Raw genomic sequence first — 23,941 nt, forward strand, 5'->3', positions numbered from 1 at the left:
CCTCCCAGTAAGAAATAAAATAAGCAGCCCCCAGGCATTCCCTTATGCCAGAGGAGCAATTGTTTTTTAAATAGCCCTTTGGTGCCCGGTGTATTATTAAACCATATGAGTCCTTTTTTTTTTTTTTTTTTTTTTTTTGAGACAGAGTCTTGCTCTGTCCCCCAGGCTGGAGTGCAGTGGTGTGATCTCAGCTCACTGCAAGCTTCGCCTCCCGAGTTCATGCCATTCTCCTGCCTCAGCCTCCCGAGTAGCTGGGACTACAGGCATCCGCCACCACGCCTGGCTAATTTTTTTTGTATTTTTAGTAGAGACGGGATTTCACTATGTTAGCCAGGATGGTCTCGATCTCCTGACCTTGTGATCCCACCTGCCTTGGCCTCCCAAAGTGCTGGGATTACAGGCATGAGCCACTGTGCCCAGCCTAGTCATTTTTTAATACTACTGCATGTGAGTTAACACAATCATTCCCAAATTAAAGTTTTAGACGGGCCCTCAAAATTTTTAGGACATGGTTTTCCTACAGGTTTATATTGAAAGTATGGGGTATCTCCTATTACTTCCCTTTTTGTTTGTCTTAAAGGAGAAAGGGAGAGTGGTGACCAAATGTCCCCGTTTCCCTATAGCTAATCTCTCTGGAAGACAAGCAGCCCAGACTTGAGCTTCTAGATGGATACAACCAGGTGCATGTCCGAGGCACAGAGGAGGGTATTTATAACCCATAGTAACATTAAATGCAGTGCCTTTTCCTGGTTGAGCGGGGCAACGGTCATCTGTAGCTCCAGGCATCCACACACTATCGTTAGTATAGATTTCTGCAGGAGCATCTATCCAGGTGAGAGGTTGAATAAGTGGAGGAAAAGGCACATAAGCCCAATAAGAATAATTTTGTGTAGCAGGTAAATCAGTTTAAGGGGAAACTGGTGAGAGAGAAAGTATAAAGAAGATAATTATTAAATAAAACCTGTTGTAAGCGAGATCCAGTGCTGAAGGAGGAAGAGAAGAACAGAGGGATGTTATTTTCAGGCTAATAGAAATGGTGAGATTTTTAGGTTCGTAAGGAGAAAAAGAAAGATAATTAGGAGAAGTGGGATTAGTTAGAGGGGTTTACGTTGCCATTAGGGAAGATTGAACCAGACCCATTTTGATTTGTTGTGCCAGTTTCTGAGGAGTCAGCACAGATCTCACCAGGTATGAGGGCGGTCTCTGACGCGAATGTCTCTTCCTTGTGGTTTTTATTGTCAGTATTCACATGAAGTTTAAGTCTCCTAGTGGGCACCCCAGACAGGGGATTGATGATCTCCTGGTGAAACACAAGCATACCCTCTTCCCCACGTTATGATTGTTCCAGGTTCCCAGGTATTGGTTTGGGAGTTTTTCCATGACACTGGCTTGCCTTCATTTAGGGAGAATTTTTTGCCTGTATAATGGCATTCAGCTGCAGTCAGAGTTTTGTTTTTAGGAACATTTAGAAAGTTTAAGGTAAACAATGCTGAATATAATTGGGAGTGGGGAGTAGTTAAATTATGCTTTTAAACCAGCCTTGTCTTCTTTTACAGTAACTTGAAGAGGTTTAGTAATTTTTTCGTGTTTTGGACTGAGACCAAGTCCGGAAACAAACCCCATGTTTTCCATTATATGTTGACTGGGAGCACTATAAGAGTTAAGTGGAATATTAATTTCAGCCCCACATTGTGCCAGCAAATCTCTGCCCCGAAGATTAATGGGGATTGGCGTGATATAAGGCTGAATTGTTCCTTTTGACCATCAGGGCCAGTGCAAGGCAAGATAAATGTACTCTGGTGAACTTCTTCAGCTTTTCCAACACCTTCTAGTCTCATGTTAGCAGGATGTTTAAGCCAGGAGGAAGGCCATAAATTAGAGGAAATAATAGAAACATCAGCCCCAGTATCAACTAGTCCCTCCAACTTTTTTCCTTGAATGTGTATGGTGCAGGTAGGCCGTTGTTTAGAAATTACGTTAATCCAATAAGGGGCTTTTTGACCTCCGGAGCCCATCCCAGGGCCCCATGTCTTATCTCCTTTGTTTAAAACAATATTAGGTAGTAAAAGTAATTGAGCAATTGACTCACTGGCTGGAATGGAAACAGGAACTTTAGCAGACACCATAAGTTTACATAAGTTTAATCACATCAGAGGAATCAGAATTAATGAGACTAGTATGAACTATGAAACCTTTAGCAGAGGTGGATGCCCTGCCTAACACCAGGCCCACCGAACCTTGAGGTAAAGGGCCAGTGACGCCCGTAGGGACAATTAAAGGCAAAGAATTAGGTAGTAAATTTAGAGGAATGGTACTACAGAGATCGACCGCCCCGCCCCCTACTGTGGGGGTAGATGAGCATTGTACTGAGACAGAAGAAGAGGCTGGGACCCATCTGGATTGGCTGTAGGTAAATTTGTTTGTGCTGGGGGCTGCGTTGGGACTGCTTGAAGCAAAAACACAACATTGGTCTGAGTCTGAGGTGTCCCTTTTGATATTGGGGCCTGGGACTGGCCTTGCTTCCCGTTTCCCTGGTTCCGTGGCAAGGGATTTTCATCTATATCAGACTTAGAGTGGCAAGTACTTGCCCAATGTTTACCTTTACGACAACACAGGCAAACAGTAGCAGGAGCATTTGGCCGTGTTTGTTGAGCTGGCTTGGCTGCTTTTAAGTTTTTAACAGTGCAGTTTTTTGGGGTATGACCAAGGTGACCACAATTATAGCAGGCTCCAAGAAAAGAATCAGTCGAGCCAGTTTGGTTGCCGTGCTTCATGGCCGGTGCCCACAGAATAGCTTTGTGGGTCTCCGATCCAATGCCTTCACAAGCTTTAATATATGCAGGCAACACCTCGTGATCAGGTAAATTTTGATGTTGGATGGAACGCATGGCCATTTTACACTCATGGTTCTCATTTTCAAAAGCTAACATATGAAGAAGAATACCTTGAATGCGCTCATCAGAGACAGATTTTTCAATAGCATCTTGTAATTTAGCTAAAAAATCAAGGTATAATTCATTGTGACCCTGTTTAACAGTAGTAAAAGAAACAGGAGCTTGGCCTGGGTGCCAATTTATCCCAAGCTCTCATACACACCTTTGTTACTTGTTCCATGGTGAGAGCATCAAAGCCTAAATGAGCAGTAGTATCAGAGTAATTATTGGAGCCTGTGAGCTGAGCCTGAGTAATTGGAATGCCCTCAGCCCGATTTAGCTGAGCCTGCAGGCGGGCCTCCTCTGACCACCAGGTATGGAATTGTAAATGCTGAGATGGAGTTAGAACAGTTTTTGCCAAAAGGTCACAGTCTAAAGAAGCAAAATGACCTCAGTACAAAGAGTCTGTAATACCATTTTAACATATGGAGAAGTAGGACCATACTGAGTACAAGCATCCTTGAATTCTTTTAAAAAAGTAAGATTGAGTGGCGTATATCAACACACTTGTACCCCTTGAGCATTAGGAGGTTCCAGCATGACTGAATAAGCCCACGCCTCTAATCTACCTGTTTGTTTTTGGCGTAATAAGCATTGCATGGAAGTTTCAAGAGCAGGCACATGAGATGGAGTTGGCATAGAAGTGACAGGAAAAGTATGTGTAGATAAGGCAAACTGAGATTGAAGGGGTCAGACTGGTATGAGAGTGTGAGAAAGGGGCACTGGGGGAGCAGAAGAGGCAGAAGCATACTGGTGATTACTGGCCCAGTCCTGCGCAACCAGAGTGGCAAGGGCATCCCTGCATGAAGAAGGGTACAGAGAAGCAGGTTGAGTGGATGGCAAAGTGACCGGTTGAGGGACCGAAATTATAGGAGGGTGAGGGGTTGTGATGGACAGGGGAGGGCCTGCAGAATTATAGGTAAATTGTAGTTTGGATGGCTCCGGAGGCAAAGACTGCAAAGGTTTGGAGAGGGAAGAGTTAGCATAGATATGGTCCTGGGCTGTCCGAGTTGGGGCCGCAGGAGCTACCAGTGTTGGCTCTTCGTGAAAAGAAATAAGATCATCAGGGGGTGACGTTAAGCCAAAGTCACTGGAGTTAGATATTGAATCCTCAATATTGTCAGGTAGGGGAGGAGTAGGCAAAGGGAGGGGCTGAGCAGATAATGAAGGCCGAGTGGGAGAGGAAAGCTGAGGAAGAGGTAGAGGGTGGCCAGATTCAGAAAATTGTGGTAACTGCAGGGTGTCACGGGATTGGTATGTCATTAGGATGGCACGTACCAAGGCCCAATCACCCCAAACAGTGACGGGAACATAATTTCCTGTCGGGACCAGTTCTCGGAATTTTGCACCAACATGATCCCATAGTTCCACATCTAACGTTCCCTTTTCAGGAAACCAAGGACAGTGATCTTCCACTGCCCTGAATAGGGTGACCATATTTTCTATGGGAACCCGAACTCCCCCGTTTTAACAGGAATTTAATATAGCAGAGATAAGCATAACGTTTAGACTCCGTGTGACCCATAGTTACCCCAGACAATACACAGACAACTCACCAATCGTCAGGGAGCCAAACAAGCGTTTCTGTGGACCGGACCGATGAACATTTCTCCGCACCTACCAAAGGGAATCGGGTTCCCACATGCACTTAGGAAAAAGAAAACCACATTGGGCACCAGATATTGGGGGAACCTGTCCCTAATATTTCAACGTAGTTTCTTTCTATTTTCCATAAGTGTCAGCTAGCTGAGCAATGAAGAGAAAGAGTACAAAGAGGAATTTTACAGCTGGGCTGCTGGGGGTGACATCACATATTGGTAGGGCCGTGATGCCCACCTGAGCCGCAAAACCAGCAAGTTTTTATTAAGGATTTTAAAAGGGGAGGGGGTGTACGAACAGGGAGTAGGTCACAAAGATCACATGCTTCAAAGGGCAAAAGACAGAACAAAGATCACATGCTTCTGAGGAAAAAGGACAAGGGCAACATCAGAACTACTGATAAGGGTCTATGTTCAGCTGTGCACATATTGTCTTGATAAACATCTTAAACAACAGAAAACATGGTTCAAGAGCAGAGAACCGGTCTGAGCACAGATTTACCAGGACGGAGTTTTTTCCCCACCCTAATAAGCCTGAGGGTACTGCAGGAGACCAGGGCGTATTTCAGTCCTTATCTCAACCGCATAAGACAGACACTCCCAGAGCGGCCATTTATAGACCTCCCCCCAGGAATGCATTCCTTTCCCAGGGTCTTAATAGTAACATTCCTTGCTAGGAAAAGAATTTAGCGATCTCTCTCCTATTTGCACGTCCATTTATGAGCTCTCTGCAAGAGAAAAATATGGCTCTTTTTGCCCGACCCCGCAGGCAGTCAGACCTTATGGTTGTCTTCGCTTGTTTCCTAAAAATCGCTGTTATTCTGTTCTTTTTCAAGGTGCACTGATTTCATATTGTTCAAACACACATGTTTTACAATCAATTTCTACAGTTAACACAATTATCACAGTGGTCCTGAGGTGATGTATATTATCAGCTTACGAAGATAACAGGATTAAGAGATAAAGTAAAGACAGGCATAAGAAATTATGAAAGTATTACTTGGGGGCCCGGGTGCGGTGGCTCACGCCTATAATGCCAGCACTTTGAGAGGCCGAGGCGGGCGGATCACAAGGTCAGGAGATCAAGACCATCCTGGCTAACACAGTGAAACCCTGTCTCTACTAAAAATACAAAAAATTAGCAGGGTGTGGTGGTGGGCGCCTGTAGTCCCAGCTACTCAGGAGGTTGAGGCAGGAGAATGGTGTGAACTCAGGAGGCGGAGCTTGCGGTGAGCTGAGATTGTGCCACTGCACCCCAGCCTGGGCGACAGAGAGAGACTCTGCCTCAAAAAAAAAAAAGAAAAAGGTATGAAAGTATTACTTGGGAATTGATAAATGTCCATATTGAAATGAAATCTTCACAATTTATGTTCCTCTGCCGTGGCTCCAGCCAGTCCCTCCATTCGGGGTCCCTGACTTCCCGCAACACAGGTGTGAGACACTGTGCCTGGCCCAGGGGTGCAGTTTTTGTTTTGTTTTGTTTTGTTTTGTTTCTGAGACACAGTCTTACTCTGTTAACCAGGCTGGAGTGCAGTGGTGCTATCATAGCTCACTGCAGCCTTGAACTCCTGGGCTCAACTCACCCTCCAGCCTCAGCCTCCCCAGTAGCTGGGACTGCAGGCCCTGCAGTTTCTCCTTTTAGAGTAGGAAGACCTGACCTGTCCCAGACTTGGAGCGGGTGGGCGATGCAGCCCCTGAACAGGAGCCAGAATGACATCACCTGCTGCCAGGAAAGAGCTCAAGATAGAGCAGCCATACAGGAGGGCCCCTGAGGTGGCACCCTGAGGTGGCCAGCCTGCCTGTGGATGCACATTTTGGAGGACCCTTCCACTTGCCCTCACTGGTGCAGTGCTGCATTCTCTTGGGCCTTGCTCTGAGCTCTGGGCTCCTGCTCTTTGCTGGCCTGTACCAGGCAGTAGGTTCAAAGAGGAGCAGAAAATTAATGGACAATACATCAGAAGGCAGAGGCAAGGCAGACACTTGCTGGGGCCAAGCCCTGCGGGCAGAGAGGGTATGCCTGGCTAAAGTGGGTGAAAGGCAAGGTTATGAGGTTCCCCAGGACACTGGAGTGCACAGGTGGTGTGTCCCCAGGTAACGCCTGCCACCCAGCCCTTCCTCCCACAGAGCAGCATCTGCCCTACCCACCTTTGAGGTACTTTGGGGTCTTTCCTCCCCAGCAGGCTACCCAAGCCCTTCCAAGTGCTTAAAGGCAGATTTCCTATGCTTGCAACCGACTGCCCTATGCCAGTGTTTATCAGCCCGAGAGGGCTCCTGGGTGTGCACAGGGGGAGAGCAAGCTGCCCAAGATAAGCACATCCATACAGACAGCTGCTCACCCTGCCCGAGAGCAGACAGAGGGGGCACAGTGCGAGGCTGCAGGGCAGGATGACCTAACGAGGGCCCTGCTATGGTAACAAGAAGGACAGGCACCTGCCATGGAAGGCAGGGACGTTCTGAGCAAAGTCTCCAGCTACCAGGCAGTTGGAGGAGAGAGATGCTTCTCCATCAGCAGGTTCATGCTCCCCGGGGGACCTGGTGGCATTTTCTCCCTGACCAGCAGTCCTTGGTTCTCTAGACTTATATTAAAGCCATTAGAATAATTTACAACAGTTTAGGCCTTTCCAGAGCCCTTGAGTTGAATTAGGAATTGAGTGTGCTTTGGACTGGCTGCTGGAACCGAGTTGTGGCTCTGTCAGTTCCCGCAGGTGCGCACACATCTCACGTGCACTCAGATGCTGGCTGCCAGGTGAAACAGTGGGTGGGTTTGGTTGTGGGGCAGGCTGGCTGCTGGCCATGGCCTGAGTGCCTGGATGCAGCTTCCCAAGCTTTCTCAGCTGTGAGCCAGGGCTCCTCTAGGCTCCAGCTCTTGTATCCTTTAGGAGTACAGGTTCTAGACCTGTCTGTGGGGCATCTGCAGAGCCAGGGTGTGGAGAGACATGACACTCCAAGTACATTCTCTGCAGCATTGCCTGCCTAGGAAGGTGGCGGTGGCTGCAAAGATAGGTGCAGCCTTCTCATGGCAGACGCTAGGCTCTGATGCAGGTGTTGGGCAGGTTGCCCAGCCTTGTATGACAGACCCTGCTCTGATCATGGAACCTCTTAGCCTTGTCTGAAGCAGCGACTGGCTCCAGATGCTCTGGGAGGGTAGTGCTTCTCATCTGGGCAGGCTCGTATCTGCAGAGGGGCTGAGGGCACTACTTGTTTTATACCCCAGAGTCTTGTCATCAGTCCCTACCCTGCCCTCACCCCAGCAGACTGATGACTTTCTATTATTTCTTCCTTCCTTCAGCAGGGAGTTGGCTGGTGCCTGGTGCTGGGTGTCCCGGACCTCAGGCCTAGTTCAGTGTACTTCCCCTCTCTACTTCCTCCCTCCACTCCCTTCTTCTCCATCCCTCCCTTTTTTGGCTGCCCCTTGCCTCCCTTCCTCGCCAGTAGCTTGCAGAGTAGACACAGATGACACCTTTTGCAGGCTAAAAAGGCTGAGAGTGGCACTATGTGCGTGAGCCACCACAGAGGACCAAGGTGAGGCGACACCACAACCAGCCCAGAAGGAATTCCAGGGATGAAACCTGAGCCCAGGCAGCTCTCCCTGTGCCCAGGGTGGCTTCCCTCCTAGGTGACTGCAGCCGGGCACACCGAGACCCTGGCTGTGTGCACTGGCCAGCTATGAGGGACAGGGGCTGCTTGTGCTTTTATTATTATTATTATTATTTTTTGAGATAGAGTCTCGCTGTGTCTCCCAGGCTGGAGTGCAGTGGCGTGGTCTCCCCTCACTGCAGGCTCCGCCTCCTGGGTTCACGCCATTCTCCTGCCTCAGCCTCCCGAGTAGCTGGGACTACAGGCGCCTGCCACCGCGCCCGGCTAATTTTTTTGTATTTTTAGTAGAGACGGGGTTTCACTGGGTTAGCCAGAATAGTCTCTATCTCCTAACCTCGTGATCTGCCTGCCTTGGCCTCCAAAAGTGCTGGGATTACAGGCGTGAGCCACCGCGCCCGGCCTGTGCTTTTATTCTTGCTCACTTGTGACGGAGGGCAGCCTTCACAACTGAAAGGCACGTGGACTTGAGGAGAATGTTTTAGTCCACCTTGCTGGCTCATGCTTGTAATTCTAGCACCTTGGGAGGCCAAGGTGGGAGGATTGCTTGAGGCCAGGTGTTTGAGACCAGCCTGGGCAACATAGCCAGACCCCATCTCTACAAAACAAAAAAATTTAGCTGGACGTGGTGGTCGGTGCCTGTAGTCCCAGCTATTCTGGAGGCTGATGCTAGAGGATCACTTGAGCCCAAGAGGTAGAGGCTGCAGTGAGCTGTGATTGTGCCACTGTGCCCCTGTCGTTGGGGCCCTTCTGGGTCTATGTCCCAGCCCTGTGCTGACTGTATTCCTTCTCACCTTTCATCCCTTCCCCCAAGCAGGGCAGTGGACTACAATCTTCTGAGTGACAGAGTGAGATCCTGTCTCAAAAATAAATAGAATAAAAAAGAAAATATTTTAGTTCTTTGTCTGGCTTAGAATACTGGGTGAAGTTTGAGTTCAGAGTGGTGTGCGTGTGATTTGCAAAGATGATCACACACACCCATGGCCAACCTCACCACCATATGGCTTGGTCTCTGGATTTGCACAGACTGTGTATCGAGTCACTCTTTCTGCTCTGATGTGTGGTGTCTTGTCACCCCTGACCATCACAGAATGGAGTCTCCAATCCTGATAAAATAGATCTTGTACCACGTTTAACCAGACAGACATTCCTTCCCACCTCTCATCGCTTCTCTCAGCAGGTCAGAGGGACTATGATCTCCTGGTGATCGGCGGGGGATCTGGCGGCCTGGCTTGTGCCAAGGAGGGTATGTATTCTGTATCCTTCGTGGCAAGGCCTCGAGGCTTTTAGGGCCCCTAGAGAGGGTGGTGCTGTCCAGAAAGTGTCCATGAGCAAAATGCACCGCCTCCCTGCTGGGGTCACCCCAGTGGCCTCTGTGTTGTGGCCTGTTCCCTGCCACTCTCCAGCTATCTGCTGTACCCAGCAGCCACGGTGGCACTTCGTGGCTGAACTGCCTTCCTCAGCTCCAGCCCTTCAGCTCTTCCGCTTTACTCATAGTGACAGCCCCAATCCGACTAGTCTCAGCTCCCACCACTCACACCCTCCGCGGGCTCCCCACTTTCCTTCACATGCTTCTGGACAGTCCTCTCCTTCGCCTTAATGTGGCTGTCACCCTGCCTGCCTGCTCTCTGCACCTGCCCGGCTAGCTGCGAGGCTGGAGCTGCACCCTCCTGCCTGTCCCTGTCCTTGTTCTTAGTGCTGGCGCCTTCCCCCAGGGCTCATGGTCAGTTCTGCTGGCTGAGTCTTGTACTTGGCCTAGCACCCATTGAGTAAAGATGTTGGGCAAACGGGCTGGACCCAGAGGTGTCCAGAGACGACACCTTGCAGTTCTCTACTAACCCACGTGATGCACAGGCCACCAGCACTTTGCCGGAGTCCGTGCCCTGCTGTAGGAGTTCCTGGTCTGCTCTGGCCATGTCTAAACAATGATAAGGGGGCAGGTGTGGTGAATGGGGAGGGGAGGGGATGAGAGGGAGGTGGGGCTGAAATGAGAGGGAGTTAACTGGGCACTTTAGCCCTGAAGTTGTGCCTCTCTGATGTCCAGTATTGGGCTTTAGAAGTATACATGGTGTAAAAGAAATCCACTACTCTTGCTCCATGGGGGCCGGGTAGTGCGTAGGAACCTGGGCAGTCTCCTGGCCTATTGGGGATCAGCAGAGGCACCCAGGATCAGTGCCACACTGTACTCTAAGAACCACTCCCAGAAACGGATGGCACAGGGAGCCACGAGGCCTAGTGCTGTTCCTTTTAGCAGACCGGGCACCTGGGCTGTGTGTTCACTCCCATGCTGGGAGTGACCAGCTGCAGAGACCTGAGTCCCCTTTAATCCGGAATGTGGACAGCTCCTGGGTATGTCTCCGCCTTTCATGAGAGTGGCATTTCCCTGCAGAGGATGACGTGGTTTTGCGGCTTTTTTGAGATGAACTGTACCTATTAAAATGGGCAACCTGATCATTCTTGACATGTGCATGTGTCCGTGCAGCCAGTACTGCAGTCAAGATTGGCGAGTGTGTCCTCCACCCCGTTAGTCCGCCGGGGCTGCCATAATAAACAGACTGCCGTAACAGACTGGGTGGCTGAAACAACACATGCTTATTGTCTCTCAGTTCAGGAGGCTAGAAATCATCAAGATGCGGGCAGGGCTGGTTTCTTCTGAGACCTGTCCCTTGGGCTGTAGATGGCAGTCGTTGTCCCTCTGTGCATGTCTATGTCCTAATCTCTACCTATACCTGTCCTAATGGATCAGGTGGATGCCCTCTTATTTTGTTGGCTTTTTATTGGAGACAGAGTCTTGTTCTGCGTCCCAGGCTGGAGTGCAGTGTCGTGATCTCAGCTCACTGCAACCTCAAACTCCTGGGTTCAAGCCATCCTCCTGCCTTAGCCTCCCAAAATGCTATTACAAGTGTGGCCACTGTACCTGTATATGGCCTCATTTTTTTTTTTTTTTTTTTTGAGACAGAGTCTCACTCTGTTGCCCAGGCTGGAGTGCAGTGGTGTGATCTCGGCTCAGTGCAACCTCTGCCTCCCGGGTTCACACCGTTCTCCTGTCACAGCCTCCCGAGTAGCTCGGACTACAGGCACCTGCCACCACACTTGGCTAATTTTTGTATTTCAGTAGAGATGGGGTTTTACCATGTTGGTCAAGCTGGTCTCGAACTTCTGGCCTCAAGTGATCCGCCTGCCTCGGCCTCCCAAAGTGCTGGGATTACAGGCATGAGTCACCGCCTCCAGCCAACTTAATTACCTTTTTGAAGACCCTGTCTCTAAATACAGTCACATTCTGAAGTGCTAGGGTTTAGGGCTTCCACACAGGGATTTTGAGGGGATATGGCTCAGCCCATAACACCCCAACATTTTCTGAAACCTTGGCAATCCCTTCCGGCTTCCCCTGCTCTGCATCCCAGGCAACCAGGCATGTGCTGTCTGTTACTACAGTTTGCATTTTCTATAATTGCGTATAAATGGAATGCTGCTGTATGTCATCTTCCTCTTCTGGCTTCTTTCACGCAGGGTAATGACCTTGAGACTCATCTTCGTTGGCGCGAGTGTCGATGGTTTCTTGCTTTTCATTGCTGAGTAGTGTTCTATTTATGGCTGTGCCGTTTCGTGTACGTGTTCCCCTGTAGCTGGACACTTGAATTGTTTCCACCTTTTGGCCATTGTGGACAATACTGCTGCGAACATCTGTCTGTGTGTTTGTGTGGATATATGTTTCAAATTATTTTGGGTAAGTGCCTAAAAATGGACCAGCTGGGTCGTGTGGTATATCTCTTATTTAGGTGTTTTTTCATTTCTTTTAGCAGCATTTTGTAGTTTCTTTTTTATTCAAGTTTTTTTAATTAAAAAAAAGAAAGATGAGGCTCTCTTTGTGTTGCCCAGGCTGGTTTCGAAATCCTGGGCTCAAATGATCCTCCCACCTTGGCCTCCCAAAACATTGGGATTACAGGAATGAGCCACCGTGCCTGGCCTGTAGTTTTCAATGTATACGTCTTTCACATATTTTATCAGATACGTCCCTAAGTGTTTCATATTTTTAGAATAGTTTTATTGAGATATACCTCACATTACGTATGCGTTTGTCCCTCGGTACCCGAGGACGATTGGTTTCAGGACCCCCTGCTGTTACCAAAATCCATGGACACCGAAATTTGTGCATACTAGAGTCAGGCAGTCGGCCCTGCAGCACCCACGGATGCAGAGTCAGCCCTCTGTATATATAGTTTTGCATCCTGTGAGTACTGTTTTTTTCTTTTTCTTTCTTTTCTTTTTTTTTTTTTTTTTTTTGAGACGGAGTCTCACTCTGTCGCCCAGGCTAGAGTGCAGTGGCGCGATCTCGGCTCACTGCAAGCTCCGCCTCCCGGGTTCACGCCATTCTCCTGCCTCAGCCTCTCCGAGTAGCTGGGACTACAGGCGCCCGCCACCGCGCCTGGCTAATTTTTTGTATTTTTAGTAGAGACGGGGTTTCACCGTGGTCTCGATCTCCTGACCTCGTGATCCGCCCGCCTCGGCCTCCCAAAGTGCTGGGATTACAAGCGTGAGCCACCGCGCCCGGCCGTCTTTCTTTTCTTTCTTTTTTTTTTTTTGAGACAAGGTCTCACTGTGTTGCCCAGGCTGCAGTAAATGGCGCAATCTCGGCTCACTGCAACCTCCACCTCCCGGGTTCAAGCGATTTCCCCACCTCAGCCTCCCAAGTGGCTGGGACCACAGGCACCACCATGCCCAGCTACTTTTTGTATTTTTTGGTGGAGATGGGGTTTCGCTATGTTGCCCAGGCTGGTCTTGAATTCTTGAGCTCGAGTGATCCATCTGCCTCAGCCTCCCAAAGTGCTGGATTACAGGCATGAGCCACCACGCCCAGCTGAGTACTGTATTTCCAGTCCGAGTTTGGTTACAGATTTGGAACTTGCTGACATGGAGAGATAATAGATATATATTTTTGAGACCAAGTTTTGCTCTTGTCACCCAGGCTGGAGTGCAATGGCACAATCTCAGCTCACTGCAATCTCTGCCTCCCGGATTCAAGCAGTTCTCTTGCCTCAGCCTCCCGAGTAGCTGGGATTACAGGTGCCTGCCACCACGCCCAGCTAATTTTTGTATTTTTAGTAGAGACGGGGTTTCACCATGTTGGCCAGGCTAGTCTCGAACTCCTGACCTCAGGTGATCCGCCCACCTCAGCCTCCCAATCACAGCTGGGATTACAGGAATGAGCCACTGCGCCCGGCCAAAATTTGTGTTTTTAAATGTATGTTTAACAATTTAAAAAAAAAATCCATGTATGAGCGGACCTGTGCAGTTCAAACCTGTGTTATTCAAGAACATTTTAGTTTCTCCCCAAAATACCCTGTACCCATTAGCAGTCAGTCTCTTCCCACCTCTCCCCAGCCCCTGGCAACCATTAATCTACTTCCTATATCCATGAATGTATCTGTTCTGGACATTTCAGCTGTTTTTGTTTGTTTGAAGACAGGGTCTGATTCTGTTGCCCAGGCTGGGGTGCAGTGGCAACATCTCGGCTCACTGCAACCTCCGCCTCTCGGGCTCAAGCAATTCTCCCACCTCAGCCTCCCAAGTAGCTGGGATTACAGGTGTGCACCACCATGTCCAGCTAATTTTTTGTATTTTTAGTAGAGACGGGGTTTCACCATACTGGCCAGGCTGGTCTCGAACTCTTGACCTCTCAAGTGATCCGCCCACCTTGGCCTTCCAAAGGGTTGGGATTAACAGGTGTGAGCCACCGTTGTTTTGTTTTTTGAGATGGAGTCTCGCTCTGTCACCCTGGCTGGAGTGCAGTGATGTGATCTTGGCTCACTGCAACCTGTGCCTCCCGGGCTCAAGTGATTCTCCTGCCTCAGCCTCCCGAGTAGCTGGGACCACAGACACACACCACTATACCCGACTAATTTTTGTACTTGTCGTAGAGATGGGGTTTCACCATGTTGGCCAGGCTGGTCTTGAACTCTTGACCTCAGGTGATCCACCCACCTCGGCCTCCCAGAGTGCTGGTATTACAGGCATGAGCCACCATGCCTGGCCTCTTTGCACTTTCTTAATGGTATCCTTTGTGCCACAAAAGTTTTAAATTTTGGTGAAGTCCAATTTATCTATTTTTTTCATTTGTTGCTTATGATTTTGGTATCATAGCTAAGAAATCCAAGGTCACAAAGATTTACACCTGTGTTTTCTTCTAAGCTTTTTATAGTTCAAGCTCTTACAGTTAGGTCTTTGATTTATTTTGAGTTGCTTTAGGGTTTATGGCATGTACCTTAACTTGCCAGTCTACTCTTAAAAGAGCATACATCTATTCCACCCCTCCTAACCTTCATTCTATGTTATTGTATCATGTGTTTACTGTTACATGTTATAAATCCACAATACATCATTATTATATTTGTTTAAAATATACTTAAGTCGTGTGAGAAAATCTCACATACTCACCCATGTATTTCTGTGCTCTTCATTCCTTTGTGAGGATCCACATTTCCATCTGGTATATTTCTTCTATCATAAGGGCATCCTTTAGCATTTCTTGTAATATGGCTCTAGGGGTAATGAATTCCTTCAGCTTTTGTATGTCTGAAAACATCTTTATTTTGCCTTCTTTTGTTGTTGTTGTTTTTTTTTTTTTTTTTTTTTTTTGAGATGGAGTCTTGTTCTGTCACCCAGGCTGGAGTGCAGTGGTGCAATCTTGGCTCACTGCAAGCTCTGTCTCCTGGGTTCGTGCCATTCTCCGGCCTCAGCCTCCTGAGTAGCTGGGACTATAGGCGCATGCCACCATGCCCGGCTAATTTTTTTGTGATTTTAGTAGAGACAGGGTTTCACTATGTTAGCCAGGATGGTCTCGATCTCCAGACCTTGTGATCCGCCCGCCTTGGCCTCCCAAAGTGCTGGGATTACAGGCGTGAGCCACCATGCCTGGCCCCTCCCCTTTTTTTTTTTCAGTACTGTAAAAATTTTGCCCCTCTGACTTCTGGCTTGCATTGTTTCCAGTGAGAAATCCGCTACTATTTTTATCTTAGTTTCCCTGTAGTGTGTCTTGGTTGCTTTTAGGATTTTCTCTTTTCACTGGCCTTGAGCAATGGTTTTTACTTATGGTGTGCCTTGATGTTGTTGTGTTATTATTATTTGTTTTGCCAGAGTTTGTTGAACTTCTTGGTTCTATGAATTTTTAGTTTTTGTGAAGTTGTGAAATTTTTTGACCATTATTTTATCAAATAATTGTTCTGTCCCTCCCTCTTCCCCTGACATGTGGGGACTTTTAATTCCATGTATATTAGGCTGCATGAAGCTTCCCCAGAACCTACTGATGCTCTTTTCATTAGAAACATTTCTCACTCTGCGTTTCATTTTGGATAGTTTCTATTCCTATGTTTTCAAACCCACCAATAAAAGATTCTGCAACATCTGACCTGCCATTAATCCGGTCCAGTGTATTTTTCATCTTCTGTATTGTAGTTTTCATCTCTACAATCCAGCTTGAGCCTTTGGTTATATCTTCCGTGTTGCTCCTGCACTGTTTGAACATGCAGAATGGCTAGTGGGGCAGTGAGCTGAGGAGAAGGGTCGGAGGGGAATCTCGGCTGTTGGGTCTACAGGTATGATGGAGACCATGCAGCTGAAAGTAAACTGTCACCCCTTCTGCTTCAGTGTGAAAGGCCAGGTGAAGATACTGCGGCTGATGAGGCTGGGCCTTAGGGTGCGAGGGGTGGTGGAATCTGTTTGTGGGCAGGAGATGTGGCTATGTGGCTATAAAGGATGAAGATGAACGCCCTGTTTGCTTTTCAGCCTCGCTTGGATCAAGGTTAAAAGGCCAGTTGCGGCCTTCTTGGTGGAAGAAGGAGAGAGATAAGGCACTGTCTTCCCCTTTGGAGGGTCTGGGGATACACTCATCCATCAAAACCACTGAGGGCTGGGCGTGGTGTGTGCCTGTGGTCCCAGCACTTTGGGAGGCTGAGCTGGGAGGATCGCTTGAGCCCAGGAGGTCAAGGCGTAAGCAGGCTGTGATCGCACTGCTGCACACCAGTGCCTGGGCGACAAGGTGGGACCCTGTCTCTTTAAAAGAAAAAAAAAGCCTTTTTTTAAATTAAAAAAAAAAATCAAGTCTACCCAAATGACCTACACTTGGACCCACAAACCAGGTACCCAAGCTACCAGGCAAGGCAGCTGCAGTTGTACCACTCACAAGTCCACAAGATTTGAAAAAAAAAAAAAAAAAAGCCTCAGGGGTTTCAGTGAATGCTGTGTTAACTTTTTTTTTTTTGAGACATAGTTTCACTCTTGTTGCCCAGGCTGGAGTGCAGTGGTGCCATCTCGGCTCACTGCAACCTCTGCCTCCTGGGTTCAAGCAATTCTCCTGCCTCAGCCTCCCGAGTAGCTGGGATTACAGGCACCCACCACCACACCTGGCTAATTTTGTATTTTTAGTAGAGACAAGATTTCACTATGTTGGTCAGGCTGGTCTCAAACTCCTGACCTCAGGTGATCTGCCCGCCTCAGCCTCCCAAAGTGCTGGGATTACAGGTGTCAGTTACCACACCCAGTCTGCTGTGTTAGCTTCTATAAGTCAGATGTTTGACGTGACCGAGTTCAAGGCTGATACAGCCCAGAGCCAGGACAGGTTGAGAGCTGCCCATTTTTAGGGCCTCAGACTTCCTACTGGGAGCATCGAGATCCCTTCTGAACAGAGGTTTGGAGAAGGTGGGTCATTTGGAGAGAATTGACCTAAACTATCCTAGCTGAAGGAATCTATCCTTGAAACTCATCATCGAAGGAATTCAAAAAGAGAAAAGGGAAAGGAAAAAAAATAGTTTTAAATTTTAAAGAGTGGGCATGTGGGAGAGGGGGTGGAGATAGTTAACAGTTACAGGAAAACATTTCCAATTAATATGAGGAGGAATTTTATATTGGGAGAGTTCCCAAAATTAAATGGCCACTTGGGAAGGCAGTATATTCCCAGACAAAGGCACCAGGCATAGGTGAGCACTTGGTGAGAATGTTATGAAGGAGACTCAAACTTCAGGTAAGTAAGTAGAACAAATTGCATATAATATCCTTCCCGGCCAGGCATGGTGGCTCACGCCTGTAATCCCAGCACTTTGGGAGGCCGAGGTGGGCGGATCATGAGATCAGGAGTTTAAGACCAGCCTGACCAACATAGTGAAACCCCATCTCTACTAAAAATACAAAGAAATTGGCCGGGCATGGTGGTGCGCACCTGTAATCCCAGCTACTCAGGAGGTTGAGGCAGGAGAATCGCTTGAACCCAGGAGCTGGAGGTTGCAGTGAGCCAAGATCATGCCACCGCACTCCAGCCTGGGTGACAGAGCTAGACTCCATCTCAAAAAAAAAGAAAAAAAGATCCTTTCCACACCAAAAGTCTGTGGCTGTGAGAAGTAGCTACCATATAGTGCAAGTTGAGATGCATAAGAGGTTTATAAAACCACCCTGGAGTCGAAGGAGAGAGAACTTTTGGTAGGGAGTAAGTAGGTAAAAAGGGACCGAAAGGTCTGGGATCTTGAACACTGAAGGAGGAACAGTGTTCTGTGAGAAAGATTTGTTTTTAACATGTTAATTTCTTCAACAAACTATTCGAATACTTAATGTGGTCCAAGCTCTGGGCCAGGACCTGGAACAACAAAGACAAACCAGGACCAAAGCCCCTGACTCACGGAGTTCTGCAGTCTAGTTACCGAGACAGACACATGAACAGATAGTTTATCATATGTGATAAGGTGGAGTTGGGGCACAGAAGTGAGTCATCTAAGCAAAGAAATAAAAATAAAAAAATATGGAATAGTTAGAATACTTGTTTTATTGATCATTTCTGCTAATTCTGACATCTGCGTCTGTTCCAAGTCAGTCTCCATTGACTGATTTTTTTTTGTCCCCTTTATAGGTGTATTTTCCTGCTTCTTTGTGTGACTGGTAATTTTTGGTTGAATGCCAGACACTTGAATTTACCTTGTTGGGTTCTGGGCATTTTTGTATTTCTAGAAACACTATTTTTGAGCTCTGTTCTGGGATGCAGTTATGAAGAGTCAGTTTGATCCTTTTGGGTCTTCTGCAAAAGATTTGTTAGGTGGGTATGGAGCAGTGCCCAGTCTAGGGCTAATGATTCTCAACTACTAGGGCATGACCCAACACCCCAGGAATTATATGCTTTTCCCAGTCCAGCTTCTGGGAACAGGCACTGTCCCCTGCCCTGTGTGGGCACTGTCCCTTCCAGTCCTTCCAGGTGGTTCTGTCTGGTCTCAGGTAGTTTCCCAAGACACATGCGCCGATCAGATCTCCCAGATTCCCTGGGCAGCCCCCTCCTCATTGTCTTCTATGCATGACCTCTGGCTGCCTCAGTCTCCCTCAGCTCTCAGCCCTCTCCTGTGCTGGACTCCCTCCATCTCCCCCGGCCTGCAGTTCTGGGTCCTGGAGACTCCCCAGGGCTCACCATGTTTGTTTCCTCTCTCTTAGGTCCTTTGTTGCCTGACATGGAGTACCTGAAAGCCCGTTGTTTCATGCATTTTACCTGGGTTTTGGGTTGCTTCAGGGGGAGGGTAAATCTGGGCCCTGCTGCTCCATCATGGTCAGATGTGGGAGTTACACACTGGCTTTTTTTTTTTTCTGAGACAGGGTCTTGCTCTGTCACCTAGGCTGGAGTGCAGTGGCACAATCTTGGCTCACTGCAGCCTCCACCTCCTAAGCTCAAGCCATCCTCCCACCTTAGCCTCCCGAACAGCTGGGACTACAGGTGCATGCCACCACACCCAGCTAATTTTTGTATTTTTTGTAGAGACAGAGTTTTGCTATATTGCCCAGGCTGGTCTCAAACTCCTGGACTCAAGCAGTCTGCCTGCTGTGGCCTCCCAAAGTGTTGAGATTATAGGCGTGAGCCACTGTGCCTTGTGGACATCAGCTTTTTTTTTTTTTTTTTTTTGAGACAGAGTCTCACTCTGTCACCCAGTCTGGAGTACAGTGGCACAGTCTCAGCTCACTGCAACCTCCACTTCCTGGGTTCAAGCAATTTTCCTGCCTCAGCCTCATGAGTAAGTGGGACTACAGGCGCCTGCCACCATGCCCTGCTAATTTTTGTATTTTTAGTAGAGGTGGGGTTTCACCATGTTGGCCAGGCTGGTCTGGAACTCCTGACCTCAGGTGATCCGCCTCCCAAAGTGTTGGGATTACAGGCGTGAGCCACCACGCCTGGGTGACATTAGCTTTTTGAAGCATCCCTCTTGGCCTGAGCTTTTAAATTGAGCGTGGGAATCCCATTATTAATTCAGTGAGCAAAATGGATGTTTTTTTGTTTTGTTTTTTTTTTGAGATGGAGTCTCGCTTTGTCGCCCAGGCTGGAGTGCAGTGGTGCGATCTCAGCTCACTGCAAGCTCCACTTCCCAGGTTCACGCCATTCTTCCACCTCAGCCTCCCGACTAACTGGGACTACAGGCACCCGCCACCACGCCCAACTAATTTTGTTTTTGTATTTTTTAGTAGAGGCAGGGTTTCACCGTGTTAGCCAGGATGGTCTCGATCTCCTGCCCTTGTGATCTGCCCACCTCGGCCTCCCAAAGTGCTGGGATTACAGGCATGAGCCACTGCACCCAGCCAAGCAAAATGGATTTTAAAAACGAACTCTTACAAAACTTTGTTCTAATCTTGCTTTCTAATAGCCATGAATCAAACACTTTCCTTGGCATTTTAGGGTTCACGAGATTTATGTGTGCACTGGGAGGCAGTCAAGTCCAAGGCTTGAAGTTTGCTGATGCAGTGCCCAAGCCCGGGCAAATGGAAGCTTGAAATTAGCCCTGGCTAATGTTTTTTTTTTTTTTCTTTCTTTCTTTCTTTTTTGAGACAGAGTCTTGCTCTGTTGCCCAGGCTGGAGTGCAGTGGTGTGATCTCCGCTCACTGCAGCCTCTGCCTCCTGGGCTCAGATGATTCTTTTGCCTCAGCCTCCTGGGTAGCTGGGGCTATAGCCTTGCACCACCACACCTGGCCAATTTTTTTCATTTTTATTTTTAGTGGAGACACGTTTTACCATGTTGGCCAGGCTGGTCTTGAACTCCTGACCACAAGTGATACACCTACCTCAGCCTCCCAAAGTGCTAGGATAACAGGTGTGAGCCACCATGCCCGGTCTTGGCTAATGGTTTCTGAGTTGGCCCCAGAACCTGTGGCCCTGGGTGGCCCCGCTGATGGCTGGGAGGGCAACTGGGTGGCTCTGCAGCAGGAAGTATGGTTTGCAGTCAGGTCTCGGCTCCTGTTCTGGGGCTGGCCCACCCTGGGGCTGCTGCGTCACTTCTCCTGAGCTTTGGTGTCCTGGTCCTGAGAGTGAGGCAGCGAATACCCACCTAGGGGGCTCCGGCTGGGATGGGAAGGGACAAGGGAGAGCCTCTGAGTCAGGAGCCATTCCCGGTGAGTGGCTACCTGGGGGATGCCACCCAGGGATGCTTGGGTGGGCACTGGGCTTATGGTGAACGTGAACGTGCAGGGGCAGGTGGGGCTGATGCCAGCACTGTGAGGGGTGGATGGTACAACGGCTGCGGGCCCTGAGAGGTCTCAGGGCTCCTGCCTGTGGGCAGCGCAGCTAGGTAAGCAGTGGCAGAAAGAGGCTGGAAGACTCAATGCAGAGCCAACAGGCAGCGCAGCTCAGCGGGCCAGAGTGCGGAGGCGGATCAGGGGTCCCTAGCATTACTCAGCTCAGCCACTGTGTGGGCAGCCACAGGCCCAGGCCCTGTCCACGCTCTTCTGGACCTCACAAGCCCCGAGGAGTGCCTGTTCTTGAGTCCTGAGCCAGCTCCCCATGCTCACCTGCTGCTCTCCTTATCCTTCCAGCCGCTCAGCTGGGAAGGAAGGTGGCCGTGGTGGACTACGTGGAACCTTCTCCCCAAGGTAGGCAGTACCCTATGGGAGCCGGGTGTCCTGGGGAAGGAGGTGGGAGGTGGGCCCAGTTCTGTACAGAGGGCAGCTGACACCAAAGTCCTTCAGCCCTGCTGTCCATGGTCTCTGGACAGTGTCCTGTTTCACTCATCATTACTTTAAAGTTCTTCATCATTATCGAAAATGACTCTGGCCAGGTGCAGTGGCTCACGCCTGTACTCACAGTACTTTTGGAAGCCAAGGCAGGCCTTGATCACTTGAGCCCAGGAGTTCGAGGCTGCAGTGAGCTATAATTGCACCACTGCACTCCAGCCTGGGCGACAGAGTGAGAACTTATCTCTAAATTTTTTTTTTTTTAATTGAGAAAGTCTCGCTCTGTCGCCCAGGCTGGAGTGCAGTGGTGCGATCTCGGCTCACTGCCAACCTCTGCCACCCGGGTTCAAGTGATTCTTGTGCCTCACCCTCCTGAGTAGCTGGGACTACAGGCATGTGCCACCATGCCCAGCTAATTTTTGTATTTTTAGTAGAGACAGGGTTTCACCATGTTGGCCAGACTGTTTTTGAATTCCTGACCTCAGGTTATCCGCCTGCCTTGGCCTCTCAAAGTGCTGGGATTACAGGTGTGAGCCACCACACTCAGCCTAAAAATTTTTTTTTAATTAAAAATAAAAATAGGCCGGGCACGGTGGCTCACACGTGTAATCCCAGCACTTTGGGAGGCCAAGGCGGGTGGATCACCTGAGGTTGGGAGTTCAAGACCAGCCTGACCAACATGGAGAAATCCCATCTCTACTAAAAATACAAAATTAGCCGGGCATGGTGGCGCATGCCTATAATCCCAGCTACTGAGGAGGCTGAGGCAGGAGAATAGCTTGAACCCGGGAGGCGGAGGTTGGGGTGAACCGAGATCGCGCCATTACACTCCAGCCTGGGTAACAAGAGCAAAACTCCATCTCAAATAAATAAATAAATAAATGATAATTTAAAAAAGCTGTTTTCATTTTTGAGTATAGTTATAGAGAGCAGATTCCTGTGGCATGTCAGCTGGGCTCTGTTAGAGTTACAAAGCAACTTAAAGGAATTCCAAACACTCTAGAAGAATAGGGAAGCCTCCAGCCGTCACCTGAACATAAATTCAAGTGTGCTCTGCCCACGTCCCAGGCACTCGGTGGGGCCTCGGCGGCACCTGCGTCAACGTGGGCTGTATCCCCAAGAAGCTGATGCACCAGGCGGCACTGCTGGGAGGCCTGATCCGAGATGCCCCCCACTATGGCTGGGAGGTGGCCCAGCCTGTGCCGCATGACTGGTAAGGACCTGGTGCCGTGGCATTCCAGTGCTTTTCTTCTACTCTTGGGTGGAAGAGGAAGAGGAGGCTTATCCTCCATGAACCCTCATGGGGAGTGCGCTGTAGGATGGGTTTCTCAGCCAGGGGCGACTCCGCGCTGTCTGCCTCAGACATTTGGGAATGTCTGGAGATAGTTTTGGTTGTCACTGGGGAAGGGTTTGCTCCCCTTTGCGGGGAGCCCAGGGATGCTACAGCCATGCACAGCACAGCCCCACCAAGAACAGTGCATCTCCAAGGCCAGGAGTGCGGGTGGGAGGCCGCTTCAGCTGAGCTCTTCTGGGAGGAGACCACGTGGCCCAGCCACACACACAGTGGCTCAGATAGGCCTCTGCCTGCAGTGGGTAGCCTTTGGGGCACAGAGCAGCTGCATCTGGAGAGCCGTGGGTCAGAGCCCCTGTTTTCTGTGAGTCCAAAGGTCCGCAGCCCCGAGCCTGGGACAGGTGGTGGCACGCAGGGATGGATGTCATGTTTTGCCACCTTTAAAAGCACTCTTGTTTTTTGATATTTCTATGAATGTACCATTTGAATCTAATAGTCCATTGTGAGGCCCTGCAGCTAACATCTGTGTTGTGGCTTTTACATTTTGTTTTGTATCTTCACAGGAGGAAGATGGCAGAAGCTGTTCAAAACCACGTGAAATCCCTGAACTGGGGCCACCGTGTCCAGCTTCAGGACAGGTACTGAAGCTCTCTCTAGGAGTGGGCCGCCCTCTGGGCCTTCTCTCGGGCGTTCCGTGCCTGAACACATGCTTACTTACTGTGCAGAGCATGCTCTGGTAGGCTCTGGGGGTTCACGTCCTGCTCATGGGTGGGGATGAGGACAAGGGGCAGATGGGAGTGACTGCAGGGGAAGGGGAGTCTGCCCTTTGCTGCTGAGCAGAGCTTGGAGGTGCTGTCAAGGAATGAGTGAGGCCACACTGGCAGAATGGCCAGAGCCCAGGGCTGCACAGGGAGGAAGCGCTTGGGGCTGGGAGGCCTCAGGCCAGAGAGCGTGGACGTGGCTGGGCCTGGGGCTGATACGTGGTGACGGCCATCCCAGTGGCAAGCCCCCACCCCGTGAACCCCCTTCTTACTGCACACCTCCAGCTCCTTGGGTGTGGGTGCAGGGGCCTGGTGCTTTCCGCTGGAGTAAATGTCCCTACTTGGTCACCGTTCTTGTCAGCCCCTGGGGGATCTCCGGCACAGAGGCCGACGCTCCCCCGGCCTGCAACCTTCTCCTGGGGCTCAGCTGCCAGCACAGCAGATGCCTGAAACTGGTACCGCCTCTGGCCCAGCCTTTCTCCCGGGGCTGTGGAGGGGACAGTGGTCCTGCACAGGTCTGGTGGCTCTCCTCATGCACCATTTGCTTGGCCCCAGGGCGGGTTTTCCTGGGGCTTCACAGCAGGCAGCAGTTTTGTGCCCACTAAATCTAGGAAAGTGGAGCCAGGAAGCCAACTGCTTGCCCTCCACCTGGGCCTCACGAGCTCTCCCCTATCCAGGGAGCTAAGCCACACTGTGTTGTGGCGTTTCTGTGTTTCTCTGTGGGGCTCTGTATCCCCTGGTACAGTTTCCTGGGGGCAGCAGGCTCTGCCCTCCTTCCTCCCTGCCCTGGGCAGCTCCTGGGCGGGC

The 23,941-nt window shown here is 49.6% G+C and overlaps 1 protein-coding gene across 6 annotated transcripts in view; it reads left to right on the forward strand.

Moving 5' to 3' along the window:
- Positions 1-23,941, forward strand: part of TXNRD2 (thioredoxin reductase 2) — a 66,638-nt gene that overhangs the window by 1,813 nt on the left and 40,884 nt on the right. For 2 of the 6 annotated variants that reach the window (XM_055253624.2, XM_055253626.2), the window contains exons 2-5: positions 9,303-9,371; positions 20,945-21,001; positions 22,151-22,295; positions 22,937-23,011. In XM_055253624.2, the coding sequence (XP_055109599.1) occupies positions 9,303-9,371; positions 20,945-21,001; positions 22,151-22,295; positions 22,937-23,011 (346 nt within the window). Of the gene's footprint in view, positions 1-9,301; positions 9,372-20,944; positions 21,002-22,150; positions 22,296-22,936; positions 23,012-23,941 lie in introns of those variants that run through there. The other 4 variants (XM_063623356.1, XM_063623357.1, XM_055253625.2 and 1 more) reach the window with 3 other exon arrangements.

Source organism: Symphalangus syndactylus, chromosome 18, assembly GCF_028878055.3.
Source record: "Symphalangus syndactylus isolate Jambi chromosome 18, NHGRI_mSymSyn1-v2.1_pri, whole genome shotgun sequence".
NCBI lineage: Eukaryota > Metazoa > Chordata > Mammalia > Primates > Hylobatidae > Symphalangus > Symphalangus syndactylus.